General features: G+C 34.2%; 3 protein-coding genes across 6 annotated transcripts; 2 read left to right on the forward strand and 1 right to left on the reverse strand.

The window, feature by feature from the left end:
* Positions 1 to 61: 61 nt before the first annotated feature.
* Positions 62 to 10,422, forward strand: LOC130644511 (ubiquitin-conjugating enzyme E2 J1-like). Of its 4 annotated transcripts, none has more exons than XR_008982609.1 (10): positions 62 to 220; positions 6,322 to 6,370; positions 6,470 to 6,543; positions 6,648 to 6,779; positions 7,091 to 7,175; positions 7,387 to 7,492; positions 8,110 to 8,168; positions 8,255 to 8,322; positions 8,680 to 9,429; positions 9,712 to 10,422. XR_008982609.1 is itself a non-coding variant. In XM_057450149.1 (10 exons), exons 3-10 carry the CDS (start codon positions 6,331 to 6,333, stop codon positions 9,181 to 9,183), a joined length of 1,068 nt encoding a protein of 355 aa, XP_057306132.1. In that variant the 5' UTR covers positions 68 to 220; positions 2,220 to 2,255; positions 6,322 to 6,330; the 3' UTR covers positions 9,184 to 10,422. The 4 variants fall into 4 exon arrangements, 3 of the variants coding, with proteins under 3 accessions (XP_057306131.1, XP_057306132.1, XP_057306133.1); XM_057450149.1 differs by adding an exon at positions 2,220 to 2,255 and having other exon boundaries at positions 68 to 220; positions 8,680 to 10,422; XM_057450148.1 differs by having other exon boundaries at positions 8,680 to 10,422.
* LOC130644510 (uncharacterized) lies at positions 630 to 3,175 on the forward strand. The gene is made up of 2 exons (XM_057450147.1): positions 630 to 1,707; positions 2,984 to 3,175. Exons 1-2 carry the CDS (start codon positions 647 to 649, stop codon positions 3,024 to 3,026), a joined length of 1,104 nt encoding a protein of 367 aa, XP_057306130.1. The 5' UTR covers positions 630 to 646; the 3' UTR covers positions 3,027 to 3,175.
* Positions 10,423 to 12,347: 1,925 nt separating the features above from the next.
* On the reverse strand, positions 12,348 to 22,344 carry LOC130644509 (ceramide synthase 1-like). Its single transcript, XM_057450146.1, has 7 exons — positions 21,905 to 22,344; positions 20,417 to 20,651; positions 18,766 to 18,925; positions 17,392 to 17,572; positions 15,352 to 15,507; positions 14,046 to 14,425; positions 12,348 to 13,640 (listed from the first exon to the last, which is right to left on the reverse strand). Exons 1-7 carry the CDS (start codon positions 22,036 to 22,038, stop codon positions 13,597 to 13,599), a joined length of 1,290 nt encoding a protein of 429 aa, XP_057306129.1. The 5' UTR covers positions 22,039 to 22,344; the 3' UTR covers positions 12,348 to 13,596.
* Positions 22,345 to 24,400: the final 2,056 nt, after the last annotated feature.

Genomic DNA, 24,400 nt, shown 5'->3' on the forward strand with positions numbered 1-24,400 from the left:
TTCACCACACACGGCTTTTACGTTTCATAACTTGTCACAGTTTACACCACGTACTGGCGGCACATAAAGATCTTCTTTGCCAGGGGATGTAAACATCTCGAAAACAATTTCCCGAAAAAAAAACGTGTGATGGACACGTATTGCCACAAAAACTATAAAGCTTCTGATTTTATTGTAGTTTGTATAAAAAAAACATCAACTAGATCCCTGAAGTAAAAAGGTCAGTTTTTTGTCAGTTACTCCTTTCTACAAACATTTCCTTTGCTATATGGTAATAGGCTTAAGTTCTATGGTTAGCTAGCTATATGGTTATGGATGCAGTTTGCGAAACTTCTTACAGGCCCTTTTAGACGATAAATTTTTTGCGTAAAGTCACTAAATATGGTAGCTAACAGAAAAATATTGGGAGCAACTTTAGAATACCATTGCAACTTTTTAATTTGTGGCCAACAAACCAACGAGTCAACATAGCCAATAAACAAACGAACCAACATAGCCAACTAACCCTACTAAGGTTATGTTTAGTGATTTTGTGTTGTATTCTTCTGCATAGCTTGGGAACTACCACATGTAGGAGGGGACGGGACTAGGAAGTAATCGTTGGCCTGTTGGGGGATTTATTCTATTTATGTAGAAAAAGTAATAGATGTTAGCTATGCGTGTTAATAGTCGTATTATAGTGATAAAGTTTTTGATAGGTGATAGGATTGTCACTTTTCTGTCAGTTTATGTTCCACAGTGTGGACTCGGTGAGGAAGATAAAGATAAGTTTTATGATGAGTTAATAGCAGTCACATCAAAGTTTGGAGACACTGAACTTATCATGGTGGGTGGCGACTTTAATGGTCATGTTGGGAAGTCATCTGAAGGTTATAGAGGTGTGCATGTAGGCTATGGATTTGGGAGCAGAAATAAGGAAGGGGAGAGATTGCTTGAGTTTGGAATGGCAACGGACATGGTGGTTTGCAACACATCATTCAGTAAGAGACAGAGTAGGCTGATAACATATGAGTCAGGTGGTTGTAAGACACAGATAGATTACTTCCTGGTTAGAAAGTCAGACAAGAAAGTGGTGAAGGACGTGAAAGTTATATCGGGGGAAGAGTGTGTTTCCCAGCATAGGTTGCTGGTTTGTGATATTATCTTGAAGAGTGTTAAAGAAGCCAAGGGAAAGTACAGGCCCCGTCGAAAAGTCTGGAAGCTGAAGGAAGAGATTGTAGCAAGACAATTTAGTGCAAAAGTTCACCAGTTAGCCCACAATGGTCAATGCGATAGTGACAATGTTGAAAGTACTTGGACTACTTCGAAGAATTGTCTTCTAGAAGCTTCTGATGATACCTGTGGGTGGACGAAAGGACCAGCTAGACATAGACAGACCTGGTGGTGGAATAATGAGGTTGACCAGTGTATAAAGGAAAAGAGGAAACTTTGGAAAGAGTGGAAGTCAGGTGGTAGTAAAAATATTTACTTAGAAGCTAAGCGTCACGCTCGTACAGCAGTGTATAAGGCAAAATCAGAAGCAGAGAGAAACAGATTTGCAGATGTGTTAAGAAGGGAAGACCAGCGCAATGAGGTATTCAAGATAGCAAAGCAAATGAAGAAGACTAATCAAGATGTTGTAGGTGAGAAGTGTATATGTAATGATGAAGGTGTTTTGGCTAGCACAGAAGAGGAGAAAAGGGTAGCTTGGAAGAATCATTATCAGAGGTTGCTTAAAACTTACCTCCCAAGAAAAATCAAGTTGACCTAAATCGATTCATAACATCTTCAGAAAAAACAATTTAACGTTTATTTTATTAAAATCACTACAGTACTCAAGAAACCAGACAATGTTTACCTCATGTTTTTAAGCCTTCACCTCACTTGTTCGCCATTTTGCAAGTGAGCATTTAAGAGTATAATTATGCGCCAGATGTCACTAGTTAGAAGCTCACATTCGGACCCCCGGGATGAGAGACGAAACTTTGAGGATGTGATATGATGTGTTTTGTAAAAAAAAGTTCCACACGTTGATGAATAAGGACGAATCCTTTTTTTAAATAGTAATATGGCTTCTTGCCCACTTACCTAATTGTGAAACAAGGTGTATTTTTTTTCAACTTTCCCAAAGATCCAAAACAACAAACTATATAGATCAAACTGATCAAGAGAGAGGATACGCTTCCAAAGAATTTTAAGATCTGCGAAGCTCATATTACTTCCGATTTCTTTGCCTTTAGAACTGAGTTTGAAAGAAAAAAAACAAGAAGAAGAAGGTTAGAAGATTTTTTCATTTTTATCGTCATTCATTGAACTCATGCGCTATTATCTAATTCGAATACGTTTACATATCAAAACTCACTGATCAAATTAAAAATATTCGCGGATTCTAACCCACAATAGCAACAACACTCCGCTTCGCTCGTCATTATCTTACACTTTCCACACTTGCACCACGTCCTTACAGCAACAGCAACACATGAAGCAACTTCTTCTGGAATAGTATCCTCATCACAGCTCTCCCAACTGAAATCCGAGTCGGTGCTTGGTTTAGTATTTCGCCTGATAGGCTCAAATTGAAATTCTACAACATTTTCCCTGTCGCTCTTTTTTTCTTTTTTTGCGTCACAGCTTCTCGGTATTGCAATTGAATGATGATTTCTCAACCAAAGTTAGTATTCATTTTCAAAGTTTCCTGATATTTTCACGGGGGTAAACATACTCATTACCAATGAATTTCACTATTAAAGTTTAAGTAAAAAATTTCAATGCGGAAGATGATTTTCGATCTTCTAACAGGTGACGTCAGAGCACTCAAGGTGAAGAAATTTATAAAACAACATTGCTGATGTTTTACCTCGTGAATTTTTGAATCTTTGAATAGGCATTATTAACTTATAAGTGCGAATTAAGGAAAATAAACTTTATATTCGTAAATCACGTATTAATATGAGCCAATTTAGGTCAACTTAATTTTTCTCGGGAGGTAAGCTTTACCACTGAGTTTGATTGGGACGAGGATAATTTGTCTGATGATGATGTTGTAGAAGGGCCAGCTATGCAGATCAAGACAGAATGGGTAGTGGAGGCTATTAGGAAATTGAAGATTGGCAAGGCTGCAGGAGTATCAGGTATTGTTGCAGAGATGGTAAAAGCATCTGGATATATTGGAGTTGAGCTTATTACAAGTCTTGCTAACCAGATTATAAAGGATGGTGCTATTCCAAGTGAGTGGCAGTCGAGTGTAATAGTGAATTGTTTCAAGGGCAAGGGTGATGCATTAGAAAGGGGTAACTATAGAGGTTTGAAGTTGGTTGATCAAGTAATGAAAGTTATTGAAAGAGTGATTGATAAGTTACTTAGAGAAAGAATTGATATAGATAAGATGCAATTTGGTTTTGTTCCAGGGCGCGGCACTACAGATGCAATATTTTTACTCAGACAGCTTCAGGAAAAGTATTTAGGAAAAGGAAAGAATCTCTATTTTGCCTTTGTAGATTTAGAGAAAGCTTTTGATAGAGTGCCACGTAAAGTTATTTGGTGGGCTATGAGAAAATTAGGTGTGGATGAGTGGCTAGATACAATGGTACAGTCTATGTACAGCAATGCTAGAAGTCGTGTCAGGATTAACGATTCACTTAGTGATGAATTTAGTGTAAATGTTGGTGTACATCAGGGTTCTGTACTTAGTCCTTTGTTGTTTGTTCCAGTCTTAGAAGCGCTGTCGATGGAGTTCAGAACAGGTTGTCCATGGGAGTTATTGTATCCAGATGATTTAGTTCTCATAGCAGAGTCGATGGAAGAATTAGTTGAAAAGTTTGAGAAGTGGAAGAAAGGACTAGAAGAGAAAGGGCTAAAGGTAAACACAGCAAAGTCTAATGTCATAATTAGTAGCATTGCAGCCAAGTGTGACCTTGTAGTTGGAAAGTGGCCTGTGGAGTTTGCAGGAAAGGGGTTGGTAGTAACTCAATTTTTTGTCAGACTTGCAAGCATTGGGTACATAAGAAGTGCAGTAGTATTAGTGGAAGGTTAAGAGCTGACATTCAGTTTGTATGCAAGCGTTGCAAAGGTGAGATTATAGAGAATGAAGTATTTCCAGCTTTAATGATGTACAACAGTGGCTCGTTAGAGATAGTTGAGAACTTCTGTTACTTAGGTGTTGGGCAGTGAAGGGGGTGTTGGAAGAAGTGTTACTTGCAGGATAGGTTCTGCTTGGAAAAAGTTCAGAGAGTTACTTCCTTTGTTGACTAGCAGAGTCCTGTCAATTGAGGCAAAAAGTAAGTTGTATGAGGCCTGTGTAAGTAGTGTTATGTTGTACGGTAGTGAGACATGGGCAGTGAAGCAGGAAGATCTTGACCGTTTAGAAAGGAATGATATGAGAATGGTTAGGTGGATGTGTAACGCCAGTCAGAGCGACAGAAAGAGTTCAGATGAGCTAAGAAGCAGGCTAAGTCTCCGTAGAACTAAATATGTTATCAAGATAAGAAGATTGAATTGGCTGGGGCACTTGGAAAGAATGGAGAAGGATAATTGGGTAAGAAAGTGTAGAGACTTGATAGTTCCTGGGGCAAAGCCCAGAGGCAGACCGAGAAAAACTTTGCAGGAGGTTATAAGGACAGACTTTATACAGAGGAAGTTGAGTTTAGATCCAACACAGTCTAGATCAGATTGGAACAGGGTCATTAATATACCCCGTCTAACCCATGCTAGCATGGAAAACAGACGTTAAGCCAAGAATGATGATGATGTAATCCGACAAATTGGCTGTTGGCTCGTTGGTTCTAATTCTTGTGTAGATCAATTTTTGCAATGGTATTTTAAAGTTTAGACAAATATTATGTAATTTAATTTACGTTCCAATACACCATGGGTTATTCAATAAATTATTTCTTGTCTGTTGAGTTTGTTACGTCAAAGCTTCATTCGTTCACTCATTCTATTTAAAAGAAAAACTTTACAGCATGATAATTCGGTACAAGTTTTTAAATTTGGAGCCACGTGTCATATCAGATGTTGGTATTCTGTGTTAATAAGTACCACCCATACTTCAGATTAACTAAGCAAATTTCTGGTAAGTCACATGGCTGTTAGCCAATGAGATTAGTGTATTTCAAGAAAAACAAACACTAGTCAAACAATCCAAAAATACATTTGAATGAGAATCACATAATAAATTCAAGGTGAGTGTTTTGTTCTTAAATGTGAGATTATTCTGATCAACTTGAAGAATTGCTAAATAGGATAATTTAGATAAGTTTTAAGGGGCCTTCAAAAATTTTTTTTGGGCTCCGTTAGCGGGATATTGCCGCTAAGGGGGGAAAGTTTGAAAAAAAAATCCGCTAAGGATTGAGAAATTTCAAAAATTTGTTTGTGGCTTGAAAATTCTTCGTCGTTCGTGAGCATAATTCCTCTTGTCATTAATTCCGATAACCTTTATCTACAAAACATGCCCCTGAGCCTTCCAAGATTTATCCGAATGTTTGTATATATTCCCAATTTATTTCTCTTAGCGTGTACCAGGCAAGGAGTAATTAGCCTGTAGCTGAAAAAAAAAAGGCGAGCGGAAGATAGCAAGCCATAATTAATTCAGTCCTGTGCGGAGACGTGCCCGTGCTATTGCACCCCTTTCCTGACCAGGTCTGCTGCATATACAGTCAAATATATGATAAAGGTCTTTTTACTTATATAAGTTTTAACACCTTTCTTCAATATTGACTGTGGTTAAAGTCTCAGCTTCATGTGCTTTCTAATTTTGTTGCAAACTCAAATTAGTGTATACGTTGTTTTAAAATTATAAGGCATACAACTAAATTATACTGTATACAGCTAATTATACAGTACAAAATGAGTCCATGTCATGCCAGCAAAGTTTGATATGCTGCTAATTAATCAGTATTGGTTTTAACACTTAATATCTTCCTTGCACAGCCGTTCATTTTCTATCTACCTCTATCTAGCTATTGGATGATCAGTATCAAAAATTTAATTAAAAAAGATCTTTATTACATACCATGTAACTTAGTTGTATGAGTAGCTAATTCTGCTATGTGTACTTCATAATTATCCAGTGACCAGCTATGTACAGGCTAATTATTGGTTCTTCTTATTACGTGATTATCTAAAACAGCTCTGATGCTAATATGGCAACTTAGCTTACTACATATATAAACTTTATGGTTTTTTTACCAATATGCACTATACCTTAAACAACTATGCAAAAATTACAGTAAAGACGTCTCAAATTTGTTATGTATTTATTTGGTTTAGTGCAGATCGTCCTGTGTGTGTGTACTTGTTGGAAAAAACCATTTAAATTTATTTTTTAACTTTATCTCCATGTAGATACTGATCATGAGTGATTTCGCCAAGAAGTTTAATTTAAAAAGTCCAGGTAATTTATATATTTTGTTTGTATTTCTTAAATTATAATGTGAATGAATATGTATATGTTCATACAAAAATTAAACCTTCTTTTAAATTAATATTTCAGCCGTTAAAAGGTTAATGAGAGAAGCAGCTGAGTTAAGTGAGCCTACTGAACAGTATTTTACACAACCACTCGAGGTATGTCAATATACAACAAGCACGTGAAGCATGTTTATAATACAAAAAACAACAAAGTATGACAGAAAAACTCCAATTGAAATTGTTGTCACATATTTTTTTAGGACAATCTTTTCGAATGGCATTTCACAGTGCGTGGACCACCAGACAGTGAATTTGCGGGAGGTCGGTATCATGGTAGGATAACATTACCGCCAGAATACCCGATGAAGCCACCAAGTATTATACTGCTTACAGTATGTGTGTTAATTTGAGATATTCTACATAACTCTTTCCTTCGGATGGCCGCTTTTTCTAAATAACTCATCCACTTAAGCCTCCTAAAATTTCTTTAAGGGAGGCATTCATGACTTAAAATCAAATCCACCTTCACCCAAGCCCAATTGGACTCTTCCTATTTACACTTCAGACAAATCAAGAAACCTCCATAGAAAATTAATTAAATATATTTTTGTTTTAATTAACCTGGCAAGTACATAAGGCTGCAAGTTTTAATATCCTAATAAAAATTTCAGTAACTCCTAATTTATGGCTTTCATTCATTTAGCCGAATGGACGATTTGAACTGGGAAAGAAGATATGTTTAAGCATGTCTGCACACCATCCAGAAACATGGCAACCATCATGGAGCAGTAAAATCTTTACTTGTTTTTTTTTTTTAAATTTTACATCCCTTTCATGTTTCGTTTAAAAACTCCCATTTAAATTAAAAATAAAACTATCACATATATGAAATATATTTTTTGATAATTATTAGTGAACACGTTGTATTTTTTCCACATAATTTGAAGCCATATATCCACTATATATAAGTATCTTTCACAAAAACTTCTCTTTCTTTAGTTCGTACTGTTTTGTTAGCATTGATTGGTTTCATGCCAACTAAAGGTGGAGGTGCAATTGGTGCTCTTGATTACACAGCAAACGAAAGAAAACTACTTGCTGAAAGGTATGTTCCGTGGTCCTGTATCTGTTGACATGACAACATTGTTTCAGGGTTCCTATGAATCAGGGACGGCTAAAGGATAATTTGTTATAGTTATGCTGTGAGTATAAAAAAGAGCAATAAAAAATTCGAAGTAGATAATTCTTAGCGTAGGCAATAAGTTAAAAGTTTTTCATTGTTCAGACCTGTTCTCATCTTTTTCACCAAAATGAAAATACATATAAAAAATATATTAGGGAAAGACAGAATTCATCAAATGGTTTGCAATTAATTTTTTAGCTTATATACTAAGAATTAGTCAAACTTAACTTTTCAGTCAGAATAGGCACTTATAGTTATTTCGCATTTTACTACATTTTTCGTCGTTTACAATCTAGTTGCAAAATCCAGTAGTAAACGGAGGGTATTGACGATATGGAAGAGCTATTTGTAGTTGCTAATTTGAAATATGACTTGATGTTTCATTTGCAAACTTTAGTACCACAATGTAGAAATATTTTTCCTATATAACATTAGATCGCGGGAGGAGTACAACAATGTGATTATTTTATTTTGGGGCTTTTAATTTTCAAGCTGTGACAATACTTGTCGATTTCGTTACCTTTAAACATTTCTTACAGGTCGTTAAATTGGAAATGTGAAGGATGTGGGATTGACCATCAAACATGTTTACTTGAAGGTGAAATGATTTGACAGGTTCTCTAAATACGCATTTACCGCTTCCACTGCTTTTAAAAATATGTAACGTTGAAATCTTTGTTTCAGTTGATCCGGAACATGAAAATACAGAATTAAAAGAAGCTAGAGAACTCGCTGCTCAAATCGATTTTAAGGTAAATTATAGAATTATCATCTTTATAGAGAATATTAGGATTTTTTGTAATTGTATACAAAACTGCGGTAACAGACTTTAATCCCTTATTCTCCTACCACGGGGTTTCGTGGAATGGAACCTCGTGGTAGGGTTCTAACGTGAAAGGAAGGCGACAGATAATAAAGTGACTTACCAGCAAGGGGTGTCTTACTTTTTACAAGCGATTCGTTGGCGAAAAACACAAGTCAGTAAGGGATTTCATAATTTTAAAGAAACTTTATCTTGTAATCTAAAAGCATCAATAAGCACGCATCGTAAATTGTATCAATCTCTTCTCCGAAAGTTTTAGTTTAATATTTCATACATTTTCCATCAGGGTGAAAGTGCGAAATCGAAAATTAATCAAAGTCAAGCGCCGCAACCTAACCAAGCGCCGCAGCCTAACCAAGCGCCATTTCAACCTCAAAACTTCCCGCCGAACTTCCAGCAGCAACAAGCATATATGGCACAATATCATAGTATGTTTAACCAACACGGTTTATTATCGAGTGTACAGTCTACACCAAGCCCCCAACAAACTGTTTCCTCCAATACGGTGGAAGGTCCAACACACACCACCAACATCACAGAGTGTAAAACTCCAGAGAATACAAACACTGAAAATCTACGACAACGTGCAAATATTAACTCACAAACACCTACAACGGAGGTCCAAAATGATGATTCACCTGCAAGCACTCCGGCGCAGAGGATAAACACGCACGGTCATTCCAGGATTGACTCGATCATTGTCATCTTAATGTGGATTATAACTGCATTCTTAGTTCTATTGATTTTAAGACGTTTGGTGCTGGAAGGAACAAACATGGCGAAAAGTTAAATGTTTGCCGAAATGAATCAGTTGTTAAATATTATTTTTTATTTATTATTTGCAAAAATATTTTTAAACTGAATCTGAAACAAGTAGATAGTGCACACGTCATACTCAATCCTTTACACATATTCCGCAACTGGATATTTTCTTAGCTTTTCATTTGATCTCATTTAAATGCAACTGCTTGTTGTTTACGGCTGCGAAAGAGACCCTGGAAAAACTACATTCTAATGAAACGCCGTTTTGTTCAAAGTAAGACGCTTTTTTTTGAATTGCGCGTGTTATCAGAGTCTACCTTCTGTACGTCATTGGTGATAATATCAGTGTCGGTTCTCGTGGTAAATATAGAAATCATTTTGTAGAATTTATTAAATCAGTTTTTACTTCAAAAACGATTTATACATGTACCTTTTTCTATGTGCTTTTTAGTATTTTGTCTTCAGTCTGCGATTCTATTAAAACAAGCAGTATTTTGTTTTCCTATGAAGAATTACTTAAATAACGTTTTTCTGTAATATTTTGAATTTGTCTAAGGATCAGTAAAGAGCACGAAAGAATTTCAAAACCCCAACGAGTCATTTGCATTTCGGATAAGATTTGTGTGGTCAGTTGAACAGAGTTCCCGTATATTGTCTGATATTCAGCAAAGCATACATATTCCCCATGCAACATTTTTAAGCCCGGGAAAACCAACTTTGTTGCAAAAGGGTGATAAGATCGTGTATCACACATTTTGAACACAAAGTTCGAATTCGACAAAATGGATCGTGTATCGACCGTGTAAAACAACTTGAAAAAATCTGGTCAACTACAGTGTTTTGCCTTCAACTGCGTGATTAGTGTTATGTAACGGCGAACTTAGTTCGAACTGTTTTTGTTTTATTGATAACCTTGTGTAAATATTTGATTTGATGCTTATTTCACTAGAAGAGGATGTGCGGACATTCTCATATTCTTCCTTTTTGAATTAAATTACTATTAATGCTGCTTTCATACCAATAACAACGACGTTTGTCGTGATAGTAATTATTAGAGATTTGGCAATTTTGATTTAGAAATATACATTTGTCACGTTAATTAAAGATGTGTTATTTTTACCATTTTTGTCACAACTAGACCACAAGAAATCACTATATTAGTCATCACACGGTAATGTGAATAAGAATTCCGCAAGTTCACTTTAAGTAACTAATGAATAATTAAATATTCTCTTTTTAATTTCTTGTAAATAATCACAGGTCGAAATTTTTTTCTGTAAACTTGAAAACTTTTGAGACAAATCCCTTCACAGTTGGCCACACCCACTTTCGACTAAATTTTTTTCTGTTACAACAAATATTTTTTTCTGTTACAGCATTTTTATTTTATTTTTTCATAATATTGTAGAACAAACTTTTGTTAACAAGTACATATATACTTTTATAATGTTTTTTTGAAAAGGAAAGTTGAAAAAAAAGCTTTATACAGAAGAGGTGTAATTTACCATACCGCTACCTTAAGTGGAAAAACGAATTTCGCGAATTTTAGCCTTATTCGCGAAAGTCTATCTTTGCAAAAAACCGAAAATCGTTTTTATTTGACAAATTCTAGATATTTCTAAGGAAGCGGTGTGTTTTTCAAGGTGGCAGCCATTTTGATAAAAAAGACAGGGTATTTCTATTCCACCTTGCAACAGAGGTAATCGACAATACTGTCTTATGTCAATAGTTGCGTCACGGTTGAGAAGAAACTTCGTATTTCTTGATATTTCTCTTGGTAGATGTCCAACAGTGTTTCCATTTTTTGCAATTTTCCTGATTGGGCTAGAGAAAAGAAATCGAATTTCTTTTCTATCATGAAATTGTTAGATATATAGAAGAATATAAGATTCCACATTCTCTCGTTCTTAACCTCGACCAGAGACCGTTAAAGAACAAAACTGTGAGTAATGAGACAATGGCAAAACGTGGAAATACGTCAATTACTTTAAGGGAAGTAATGATAAACGGATAATGGGAACATTTGCCATCAAACTTTGCGAAAAGTTCTTACCTACTCGATTGATATATGGAGAAAAAACAAGACAGACTCTTCCACGAATTTTCTTTCCTAAAGAATTTTCGCTGAGTGTCAATCCTAAGTATTATTCAAACGCTGAGGAATCCCCGAAGTACTTTGACGAAGTAATAATTCCTTATGTGACTAATGAAAGATCAAATTTGAATTTACCATCTAACTAGAACAGACCAAATGGCCGAAGCTGTAGTCAAAAGATATCAAGAAAACCTTTAAAACCTCTTCATGCTGGTAGAGAATGAGTTTTACAATGAAATGACTTCCAGCTAAGGCGTTACTATTATCAAGTGGCTGGAGAGTTTCCGAGATTACAGATGCTGTAGACCTTGGTGTACATAAGTTGCCTTTTAAAGAAATCGATTCACTCACAGGTGACAACAGAGATATAAGTGTACGTAATACCTTACGTCCGACTGCCATAACTAGTTTGACAATGCAGAAGCTTACCTTGCCAAAATTGAGAAACGATATCGGAAGTGATGGGAGTAGCTATGAAAAAGATTATGGGTTCAATCCAAATAAGGATGAAAGACGATAAACTAAATATGTAAACATGTTGTATAATAGTTGTTCAATGATTGGACGAATTGTCGATAAGCAGATGTTTCATTTTAACAAATGGTAAGAGGTTTTGCTCAAACAGCACAAAACATGTTTTCTGAAGGTCAAGAGAAAGGGCTGTAAAACAATTAGCGATAGTAAATTTTTACGTAATTTTCATTTTGCGATTAAACGTTCAATCGTTAATTTTCTTAAATCGTAATAAAGCTAATTATTTAGCGACATAAGGTATTTCCGTTAAACTTACGTATCAGTCAAACAGCATATTGGCTGAAGATAACTAAAGGCTGCTGAGGTAACTTCCTTTCCAGAGCTTTTTAGGTTTTTCTATTGGAACTGCCCAATATAAATATAAAAAGAACTGGGGATAACTTTATCAGATATAGTATGGAAATACAATCATTTTAAACGATAATCAGTAAAAGTAGTTTTTTTTACATTTTTCAGATAAATATCTGTTGGCTTTATTAACTTTGAACGCCCTACCCTAAGCGTTAACTTAAGTGACAAGCCCCAAAGTTTTAAAATAATAAAAAAACAGAAATAACCTTAAATTAGGATTTCGAATATATAAATTCCGTTTATTATACGGACCAGAAATACATAACGTCACCTATAAAAATACATACATGTAAGAAATAGTTCAAAAATAAAAATTTCGGCTACCTATATCCTAACCAGAGTTTAAAAAAAATTCTAGCACAGTGTTTAAATGTCAACTGACGCAAAGTGGCAAAAACTGATAACAAAATAAAACGGCGCGTTTTAGCAATATTTAAGAATATTTAACTCTTTGCTAAAAATTTAATCCCCGATCAGCCCCCGAGACTAATTTTTATATATATCTAATCTAAAAAAAAAGATTTTTTAGGTCTGCAATCACCTGGTATTGACGCTGCAAGGTCAGTGAAAGCTTTTAATATAGTGCAGTTGTCTATAGAAGAATAAATATAGTGCAGTGGCCAATTTGGTGCATTTACTGAAATATATAAATTATGTTTTGTCAATAACACAAATAAAAAACTTTCCAAAATCGTTCACAAATCAAATAAACAAACTGGTTATAAATAAAAATCGTAAAAATTATACCTTCAGGTATCATACAGATAAGGTCTAGTTTCTAGAACAAATCAACGGGACGAAAAATTCAAACTTTTAACACCGTATTAGTAAATAAGCCATGTTGTTCACGTCCACAGTTAGGATTAAAAAAAAATTTAAAAGGCAAACGAAAATCTCTAACGTCTGAAGGCTGACTGGTTGTTGAATTTCTCGATGACAAAGCTGATTTTGTCTCTTGCAGTGTATTTTAACTGCTACAGAAAGAACGACCTATTATAACATAAGAGCCACAAACATGTCAAGAGTAATCATAAAAGTGTGACACAAATGTCAAACATTGAAATTTACATCGTAAAATCAAATATCGCAAAAAATGCGAGCTCACTGTTCAAATCAACATTGCAAAATTTGTGGAATTCCCGCTGTCAAAACTCAAAGAGAACTTATTAGATATTAGAGATATCGTGTTCACTAATCCCCACGTTGTGGACTATGAAAGGAGAGAAGATTGATCAAACTATTGGCTGAAATGGCGCATCCGAAAGTGCCTATATAAAATAAGATAAATTGTCACCAAGTTTATTAATATCATTAAGCGATATTAGAGCCTCGTTTTAAATTACTAATTATGTACAAAGGTGATAATTTTTACAAGAAGAACCTGCAGTGCATGTGAGGTAAAAATTCGATCTCAGGTTCCACGAAACCACGATATTAAACTGACTATTGAACCAATGATATCTATGAGTTTCTCAGTCTTAATCGAGTTGTATCATGCTCGTCACCTAAATGAAAAATATTCACATGAAATTACATTTTAACAGGATCGCCTGAATTTACTTTTCACTAGCCGATTTTCTTCAACTTTATTGCAACTGAGGATGAAAACATTCTCGTTGTGACATCTGCAACAATAATAGCAGAACAACCCCACCTGTCCTATTCAATACAATTCCAAAACCGTACATTAAATTCAAGAAAAGTACTGGTAAATATGTTTCTTAATATATTAAACGCTATATCCATCATGCCTAACTGTTGGCATCATAATTAACACCATTATTAATTGTTAAACAAAATTGCGGTGTATAAAAAACGTTGGAAGAAACCGCTAAAATGCTTATACTAAGCTAAATCTTGTTTCAGTTGGAAGCAAAGCAAAGTCTTTCAGCCCGTAATAACTCACCCACCTGTTTCAGTTTTGTGGTGCAGTAACACAAAATCTCCCTGCTTACTAGAACCATTCTCTTTGACAGTTCCATTTCCTTTTTTGGTACTTCCATTACTTGTTTTTCCATTTGACACTTCCTTCTTTAAACCGCCATTGGAATGTGTCTCCATCGTACAGCTGTCATACTCCCTGGTGTCTGTTATTTCCTCTGATTTACCTGTTGCTATTCGTCCTATCAATGCTACGATGAAGTGGAACCAGTACACATTCAAGGCGAACAACAGCCATAGCATCCCATTAAACAAGAAATAAAACTGTGCATGTGATAGCGTCTTGCGAGACAGATATGCAGCAGAGAATAATATAACTTGCGGATACACATACAATCTACACCAAAACCTAAAATGTAAAATTAACTAGCTGTTTAACCATATTTTAAACGCATCTCTAAGTAAGCGAAGCTTTCTACAAACAACACATAGACTCATTCAACGTGGTCCTTGTTTTTCTTCAAAAATGCTCCACCCTTCGTTTTTTTACTTGTAACTTTTGTTTGCCTGGCTTATTTTACTTGAAATTTTTAGTAGCTGAGTTTCTATCTATATGAAGTTGATTTAGCAAGAAAAAATTAAAATTGCGGTCTTAGCAGGTGGCCAGCTACTCCCATATTTCTAAGGTTTCTTATGCAAAAATTAAGCATGAAATATTTTTTTGGAATATTAAGCGCATTTTTTGATATGTGATCAATATATTAGATTTATTTTTTATTGTGTGGTGCTTACGCTTTTATTACGCCCTCACATATCGTTTTGCGCCATTTGGGCGTAATTTACCGGAAATCACTTTTTATCGCTTTGGCACCCCATTTTTGGCTTCATTAACATTTTTAGCACAAAAGGCACCCTATTACATAGCCTATAAATTGGCCTATAAATAACATTAAAACACAAATCTGCTAAGTATTATATAGAAACTGTTTGAAATTTCTATAGTCAACATAAGATAATAAGATAATAATAAATACAGTCATTTTAGCGCCTCAATAAAATAATGGGTGGAAATGTATTAAAAACCAGGTCAGGTCACTCAGACCCCAACCTGAATAGGGTTAACTTTTAGGCCAAACTTTTTTTTTAATCGTAAAAGCTTCTCGTCTGGTGTTGGAAGCGGAGTATAATGAAAACGTTTTTGACAGAAGATGCATGTTACACAATGAGAAAGTCGAATCTGGTTAAAAACAGCAAATGTTTTGTTGTTCGTTCAATTACAAAATAGTCAGTTAAAAGAATTTAACAGACATATGTATTTTACTTAAAAACACTTACCATGAAAAAGAAAATGAAAGAAATCCCACAGCAGTTGAAACTTCCAAAAACGTTGTTGATTTTTTATTTTTAAAGAAAGACACTATTTTTGTAATCTCCAGAAGAACATCAGCATTATCGTGGAGATATAAAACAACTAAGCCGATTCTGTGATACCTAAAACAACATGCAGAATAAAAATAAATGAATAAACGAATAAAGACGCAAAAACTGTGGCATTAAAATCACAGAAAGTTGCAGGTTTTCAAATTACTTTTAGTAGGAAATATTGAGAAATAATATTACACACAGCCCGACAATCCTTCTCCAATTTTTTCAAATTTACCTAAAAGCATTACTTAATCATTAATCTAATCTAATTAATTTTTTCACGCCTGCATTGACAAATAATGTAAGCACTAGTCTTTCTAGACACAAAGTATTTGGACCATGTTTGTAGAACTCATTTCCAATAATTTGTATGCCAAAACATTAAAAAAAAATGTAATACTTTTATACTTCTCTTCTAAAAAAATTTTGGATCATCATCATCATCGTCCGTTTTTCATGCTAGCATGGGTTGAACGGAGTATATTAATAACCCTCTTCCAATCTGATCTAGACTGTGTTAGATCTAAACTCAACTTCCTCTGTATCAAGGCTGTCCTTATAACCTCCTGCCAAGTCTTTCTTGGCCTGCCTTTGGACTTTGCCCCAGGAACTATTAAGTCTCTACACTTTCTTACCCTATTATCCCCCTTCATTCTTTCCAAGTGCCCCAGCCAATTCAATCTTCTTATCTGGATAACATCTTTAATTCTACGGATACTTAGCCTGCTTCTTAGCTCATCTGAACTCTTTCTGTCTCTCAGACTGGCGTTACACATCCACCTAACAATTCTCATATCATTCCTTTCTAAACGGTCAAGATCTTCCTGCTTCACTGCCCATGTCTCACTACCGTACAACATAACACTTCTTACACAGGCCTCATACAACCTATCTTTTAACTCAATTGACAAGACTCTGCTAGTCAACAAAGGAAGTAACTCTCTGAACTTTTTCCAAGCAAAACCTATCCTGCAAGTAACACTTCTTCCAACACCCCCTTCACTGCCCAACATATCGCCTAAGTAACAGAAGTTCTTAACTACCTCTAAAGAGCCACTGTTGTACATCATTGAAGCTGGAAATATTTCATTCTCTATAATCTCACCCTTGCAACGCTTACATACAAACTGAATGTCAGCTCTTAACCTTCCACCAATACTACTGCACTTCTTATGTACCCCATGCTTGCAAGTCTGACAAAAAATTGAGTTACTACCAACCCTTTACCTGCAAACTCCACAAGGCCACTTTCCAACTACAAGGTCACACTTGGCTGCAATGCTAATAATCAAGACTTTAGACTTTGCTGTGTTCACCCTTAGCCCTTTCTCTTCTAGTCCTTTCTTCCACTTCTCAAACTTTTCAACTAATTCTTCCATCGGCTCTGCTATGAGAACCAAATCATCTGCATACAATAACTCCCATGGACAACCTGTTGGAACCTGTTGTGTTGGAAGAAGTGTTACTTGCAGGATAGGTTTTGCTTGGACAACCTGTTCTGAACTCCATCCACAGCGATTCTAAGACTAGAACAAACAACAAAGGACTAAGTATAGAACCCTGATGAACACCAACATTTACATTAAATTCATCACTAAGTGAATCGTTAATGCTGACACGACTTTAGCATTGCTGGATCTCAAAGATAATGAAAGAAACAAAGGGTGAACAACAATTGCTTATTTAATTAAGCAGGAATGAGAAATAACTTCTTCATCCTGAGTGAATTCAAGAACTGTGAAATTAGTGGATAAAATATGTGCAATTTTTTACCTAATTTTTTTGATTTTTCTTTCTTGCATATTATGCTAAACATATTTATTCCTTTATTACAGATTAGCATGAAAAACAGAAATCTTTATATAGTTGTTTCAGCTCAACCTATGAATCCAGTGTAATGAGTGTGCAGATACATAAGACAAGATAATCTAACAGCTACTTTAGACTTACCTAACCATATATGAAAAAATAATCAACATGTTAGCCAGTATGTGATGAAGAAGCATTGCGATTGAATCCTTTCTCCATACATCCATAAAAAGAGTGGCATAAATTGAATGGAAATAAAACCCAGCTTCGAGCATATATAAGTAGAAGATATCGTCTGGAATATTCATTTCTTGGTACCATCCTAAATTTAATTTTTTTTTCTCTATGCAATGACACAGAAACCTGACAGCTCTTAAGATGCCTTTAACATTGGTATGGAAGCAAGGTGTGGTTAATTGACAATTTATCCAATCATTCTTTTATCTTTTAATATTTAGGGGAGGCTTGTTCAACTTTAATTATTGCAAAAGTCAAATTGACAATCATTTAGACTTTATTAAGGATATATTTGTAAAAAATATACCTTGTTCATACTAATTTTCATGCATTTTTTTAAAAAGTTTGTTTTTGTATGATATAACTACCAGAAAAATTAACAAGACACAAAAATAACACAAATGAAATTAAATTGACACCTATAACAACTTTAACACAACTGACTTACATTATGTGTTAAAATAAAGCGAATCAGCAAATTTAAAAAAACTTAATGAACATGGAATGGGTTCATTGACAATCAGTTGTTTCCTCAAAATGTTTACAGCATCAGCTGCCCTCCAACCTGTTTTAATTACAGTAGGTGAACCATATCAATCTGCATGATCCTAAATATTTTTAGGATGCAATCAAACAGAAGAACAAAGTAGGAGTGTAAGCTATGTATTGTGATTTCTAGAAAAACATTTAAAACTTTAATTGCAGGTTTTAGATTAACTAGTAACATTTTTAACGTTATGAATATGTATGTTACACTTTATTAATAAGTGGCATTTAATTAATAAGAATTTTCAAAATTTGCCGTAATTTTCTGATTCCTGTGTTGATTTCCTGGAATGATATAAACAGAAATTGTGTGCACATCTTTCTACTTAAAGAGATATGTATGAACAATAGACCTTTCCCGAATTTCCTAATTATGCTAAACTCAATTAAAAAGGTCGATACTAAAAAGATTCTTATACCTAAGTTCCTTAGCAAAAGATAGAAATAATTTTGTAAATACTTCTGTTCGTTAAGTGCCTCGATTCCAAGCTAAAAGTTACAGTCCAACCCTTCATATAGCCAAGCTTTTAAGAGAATTTAAATTTCAGTGAAAAATTAATACGTGTGAAATACATTTCTATTGTTAATGTATGAAAATTAATATGCAATAAAATTATATTGAATAGATTAATGTATGCACAAAAATTAGTATGAATAAGATATTTCATTGGAATACTGGGGCTATATTTAAATGTTAAAAACTAAACATATTTCTAAACGAAAAAAACAAACCTTGCCATTGTGTTACTGGATTGTTGATATAGTCAGGATATTTAAAATTCACAAGGTAGTATTCAAACATAAAGAACGCTGAATAATATAATATCTTTGAACCACTTTCAAGGAGTTTCGTTTGGTCTTTCGTTGTGAAATTGAAGTATCTACCAAGAGGCTAAAAATAAAAGCGAAGATGTTAGACACTGTTTACATCTTGCTTTTTTATACCACAGACTGAATATACAGCGTTTTCATTATTACATATGAATTACTTGTATAGTCCAAAGATTTTTAATCTTGGAAGAAACATATATACTGGAAAGAAATACTGATCTCATCTTTCATACCACAAATGACAATAAAAAGGAAAATATTTGACAAAAAGATTGATACAACCTTGTGTGTTAAAATTTATCCTTTGTGGCTTTCTCTTGTGTAAATTGTAACTTTTAGGTAGTTTGAGTAGTTGACACTTCACAAGCTTTGCAAGGGCATATTTTTTTAAAAATCTAGTGGAACGTGATGGTGACTCTTTGGAAATCATTATTTATTCCCCACCTTGACTATTGTTCCCAGTTATGGTCTCCACTAATGAAAGGAGAAATACAAGACATAGAAATGGTGCAAAGAACCTTTACTAGAAAAATCCTTGGAACTCAAGGTTTTTCCTACTGGGACGTACTAAAAAGATTGAATCTGTATTCTCTGGAGAGAAGAAGAGAACGGTATGCCATATAGTGATTGAAAAAATACTACCAAACTTTGGCCAGGAAACTGGGAAAGGAGGCATCACATGGTACACGAATGATTGTTTGGGTCAAAAATGTGTTGTTCCTGTAGTGAAGAAAGGGCCATTTTATAAGATTTGTTGTGCTAGCTTGGCTGTTCAAGGAGTACGATTGTTTAATGGTTTACCAAAAGCAATACGCAACCTATCTGATTGCAGCATAGACTGTTTCAAGTCGAAGTTGGATTGCTTTCTTGCTACTGTTCCTGATGGGCCACTGATACCAAATTATGTTCAGTTTCGAAAGGCCAACACGAACAGCATCATTGACATGATGAGCATTGGACTCGTCGAGTTGGATGCGTGAAAATCTCACAAAATCTACTTAAAAGTATTCAAAGTAAGTAAGTAACACGTGGAAGAGCAATGTTGATTCAAATAATAACATGGTAAGGCAAAATTGGCAGATATGGTAAAAATAAACAAAATGTGCTCATAACAACAAAGTTAATAACTGGTCAACAAATTCTGGTTATGCACAAAATATCATAAAAGCTTGAATAAAGGTCTGTGTTATAAACACGCTTCCTTATAATAATAGCCGTATTTTGTGTGTTCAAAATGGTTGCATGCAGCTTTCTTCCTGGTCTGCTTATAGCTATTGACAAGAACGTCTTAGCACACGAAAAACAAGGTAAAAATTTTAACTTTTTTAAGTTATACATAACATAGGCAAAAAACCTTTGTTAGTGCTACAATATATAGTTTCTTATACATGGAACAATTCCATTTAAAAACACCCCTCTCCAATAAAAGACTCCTTGAATAAACATAAAAACTAAAACTTTTACTACACCAGAACATTTCAAAATTTTATGTATTACTTTTCTACAGCTATACATTTTTTAAATGCATACATGGTATAGATAAACATATCACCTTTAGTACAGTTGCTGTATATATGTATCTATGAATTGTGAACAAAAGAGCTGCACCAGCAATAAAATAAACACTGTGACTTTGCAATTGACTTCTATTTTTAACATCATTTGAAAACTCCACAAGAAAAGATGATGTAGGGCCATTTTTTTGCCATTCCTTCTTCAACATTTCCCAGGACAGTGTAACCATATCATTTAATGTGTAATTATTCATTGTCATAGATTTATGTGCCCTAAAAAAAAATATTTATTACAAATAAAATAGTTGTTCTTTAGGCTAATAGTATAAGATAAAACTTTCCAATAGCTGTTTCAGAATGTACTAAGCAGTCAAATCAAAAGTCACCAAAAATAATTTCCTAAATGATAATAAATGCAAATAACATTAATTTAACATCAATATCTTAATTTAGAGTTAATGAAGTTATTACAATTTGTATATGCACTTAGAGCCAATAACTTAAAACAGTAATTTTTTACCATGTAGATAATTAGGGGCTATCTGGGACTAAAATAAAAACAAATTTCCTAATATCTAGGTAAGATATTCATTCTGTGAAAGAAATTGTTCTTGCGAAATTTGTCCTGAGCCTTTTAGCATTCAGAGTATTGTTGCAATCATATCAAATGCTACACGTTGAATATGTTTTTAAAGGTGGTACACCTTGAATATGTTTGTAAAGATGGTATAGTAAAATTGCTGCATCATATTTATTATTATTCTGGCATACAACTAGCCCAAAAGTAATCCTCTTTTTTATTTTCTGACTGGCTGTTAACATATCTTCTAAACTCCTTACACAAGTTATTTTAAAGGTTACGATTTTGAGTAGTAGCACTATCGGCATATTTAAATATCCTTGTACACAATTACGTCACTTCTTTTTTGTATAGTTTCAATGAATGAACTTTTTCTTCTGCCCAAGTGTAATTCCCATCGAATAAAATGCCCTCAACAGTAGTTGTTGTTTCTAACTTTTGGAAAATGAATCACTATTTTCTAATCACGTTTGACAACAGCATTTTCACATGTCAGATTCAGTTAAAATTTATACACACGCCAATTCAATGATGCTGAATATGATCTTAAAGTCAAAACATCAACTTTAAAAAACATGTAATTTCGAAAATGTGTATTACGGCAGTTTATAAATATTTCATCAATCGAAACCAAATTGATCAGGAAAGTTCATCATGAACAATTATTACGATTTTTTGCCAATTTCTTTCTTTCCAACAGAAATTAAAATTTATATATCACAAATTAGGCTCTAGCTAGACACAAATCAAAGGGGAGACTGCCTGCTGCAGTATGCTGCATTTCTGAACGACCTCCCAACTTGGCTTCTAGTTAGATATGCATATGCAAAAAAAATCAATCAGGCGAGTGTGTCTAATGTTATGCCTATTTGAAAAAAATTAATGCCTAATATGTAGCTAGCTATATATAGCTAGGGGATAAAAAATAAAGCAGTCCAGTTTTTACCTTTCAGACATTATAGTGGTGTCTTTTTGTGTATATAAGATAAGTTCTTGTATATTTAAAGTGCCCATAAAACAAGAAAACACACATAACAAGGTAAGGACATGATTTAAAACTGAAAATAAAATTGATGGCATTCGTTGAATAAACCAATTCTTAACACACGAATTTTCGATAGAGAGATTTCCTATTCAATTTTTTAATACTGTGAAATTTAAAATAAACTTTACTACTTTTATCTTCAATGAAAAAAGAAGAATAAAAATCCAGCCTATTTGAGCGTGTTAGCAGCGCGCAGCCATAGCTACCCTTTTGTGTGCAAAATCACGATTCCCCTGAAAGGTTTGCAGATATCCAGCGATAACACAGTAGTAGCATTATCATCACTGGTGGATCTTTTTCCCAACAAACTTGTCCCTGCTTGTTAACAACGGATTTTCCCAAAATTTAAGTTATATGCTACTTGAAGGAAAGAAAAAAATAATGTGTTTTTATTAAGGTACTACTATACATTTAATTGAAAAGACGTTATATGATAACCAACAACCTCGACCCGGGGCTCTCTGTCTGTTTTTTATACCAATGTCTTTTAGATTTAATTTCACATAATTATATAATTTATAATTTCAACGTATAACGTCTTTGTCATTTATGTTATTGTAACTATTATTATTCAGGTTCACCTTCACGGAAATACAATTCGCACGTCTTTCTCACTACATCTTAGATTTCTTATTTGTAAACTCACGATATCCAAATAAATAACAAACTGCGTGAGCAGTTACACGAAAGAATCTTTCACCTTTGTACCTTTGTCCACAAAACCTTTGGGTGTTTTCTAGGGCCTGAAAATGATATTATAAAGAAAACAAGACGTATGATATACGCAAACAACCTCGCCAAAAAAGTGTATAAAAAGCTGAACACGTCCTCGCGGGCGAGATAGTAAAAAGAAAAAAAAAGTAAAAATAGTTACCAAGATGAGATTCGAACACACGACTACTCCCGTGTCGGTGCTCAGAGAGGCAAAAATTTCCATTCTTGTAGGACACATTTGCGTTTTAATACAAGCTCACGAGCTTGTAATAAGTGTGATGATCATGTTCATTACCTTAAGAAAAAAATTATCAGTCGTTTCTCTCCTCATAAGTCTCCTATGGAATATATTTCCGCTATATTTTTTTTCCAATATCCAAAGTTTGCTAAAAAGAAGGTTTTAAAAAATGAATTTATAAGATAAGATAAGATGACTTAATTTCACGAATGACGAAATGGACTAAAATTCAAGAACAAGAATAGCTTTCGACTAGCCAAAATGCAAGAAAATGGCGCATTAAGCCAAACTAACAAGGTTTAAAAAATCTTTGTAAATAATTTACATGCAAATGCAATGGAACCAAATTTTCACAGGGCAAATTAGGTCGATTTGCAATGTCTATTATGTTAGAAACATAAAACTTAGGAGCAAGCAAGTTCCAAAAATAGAGACATTTTCAACACGTGGGACAGAGAGAAATTGGTGTATTTGGAGTATGCATCTATACCCATGCGGTCTACTACTTCAATATGCACAAAACTCTTTAATTTTCATTATAATTCATCAACGACTTTGCTCCATAAAAATGAAATGGTAAGAGCAGAGTTTTTTTATTCAGGAGACCAGCGTGGTTTTTCTTACAACCATGAGATCAAAAGGATCAGGTCTAAAACTCCACACGAGTGACCACGAATGACCACAAGTGACTACAAGTAACTATGAGTGACTACGAGTGTCCACGAGTGACTACAAGTGTCCCTGTGTTATGTAAGACAACATATCTGCCTCTGGACACGCTTTTCCATTTTTGTAGTCACTCGTAATCAGTAGTAGTTACTCGCATTCATTCGCAGTCATTCGTGATCACCTGTGGTCATTCGTGGTGCTACTCGTGTGGAGTTTCTGACCTGACGAATATCAAAGGAGTACTCAATTTTATTATCCTTGAATCGAAGAAAGTTTAGTTAACCAGGGAAAGTTTTTCTTAAGATCATGCCTAACAAACAACAGAAAGCCATTGTAGACGGACATACAGAAAAACCATTTGAAGGGATAGACACGGTAGTTTAACAAAAAGAGAACAACCAGGAGAAACAGCATGATTCTTGTTGCCATCGAGAAATTGGAAAAATACAGTGTTGAATTCAATTTTAATACTCTCGGAGAAAGCTTAGTTAACTAGAAAGACTAACAAGAAAAAGATTAATTTTCTAAAAAGGGGTAAAAAAGAGTTACTTGTGTAGTAAAACAAATATGGCAAAAAGTATAGGAAAATATCCAGATAATTGATCTATATTTAGATAGCTATATTAATTCAGTCTTTTTCACCTTTGTCTAAAACAACTAATTACTAAAGCTTTACACAACTTTCTTTTTCACTACCAATGCCTTCTAACATTTGTTTTCTCTTCAGTGAATTTTAAAAACTTTCGCTATATTTAACTAAATGAAACTATCTTTTT

Source organism: Hydractinia symbiolongicarpus, chromosome 5, assembly GCF_029227915.1.
Source record: "Hydractinia symbiolongicarpus strain clone_291-10 chromosome 5, HSymV2.1, whole genome shotgun sequence".
NCBI classification, from domain to species: domain Eukaryota; kingdom Metazoa; phylum Cnidaria; class Hydrozoa; order Anthoathecata; family Hydractiniidae; genus Hydractinia; species Hydractinia symbiolongicarpus.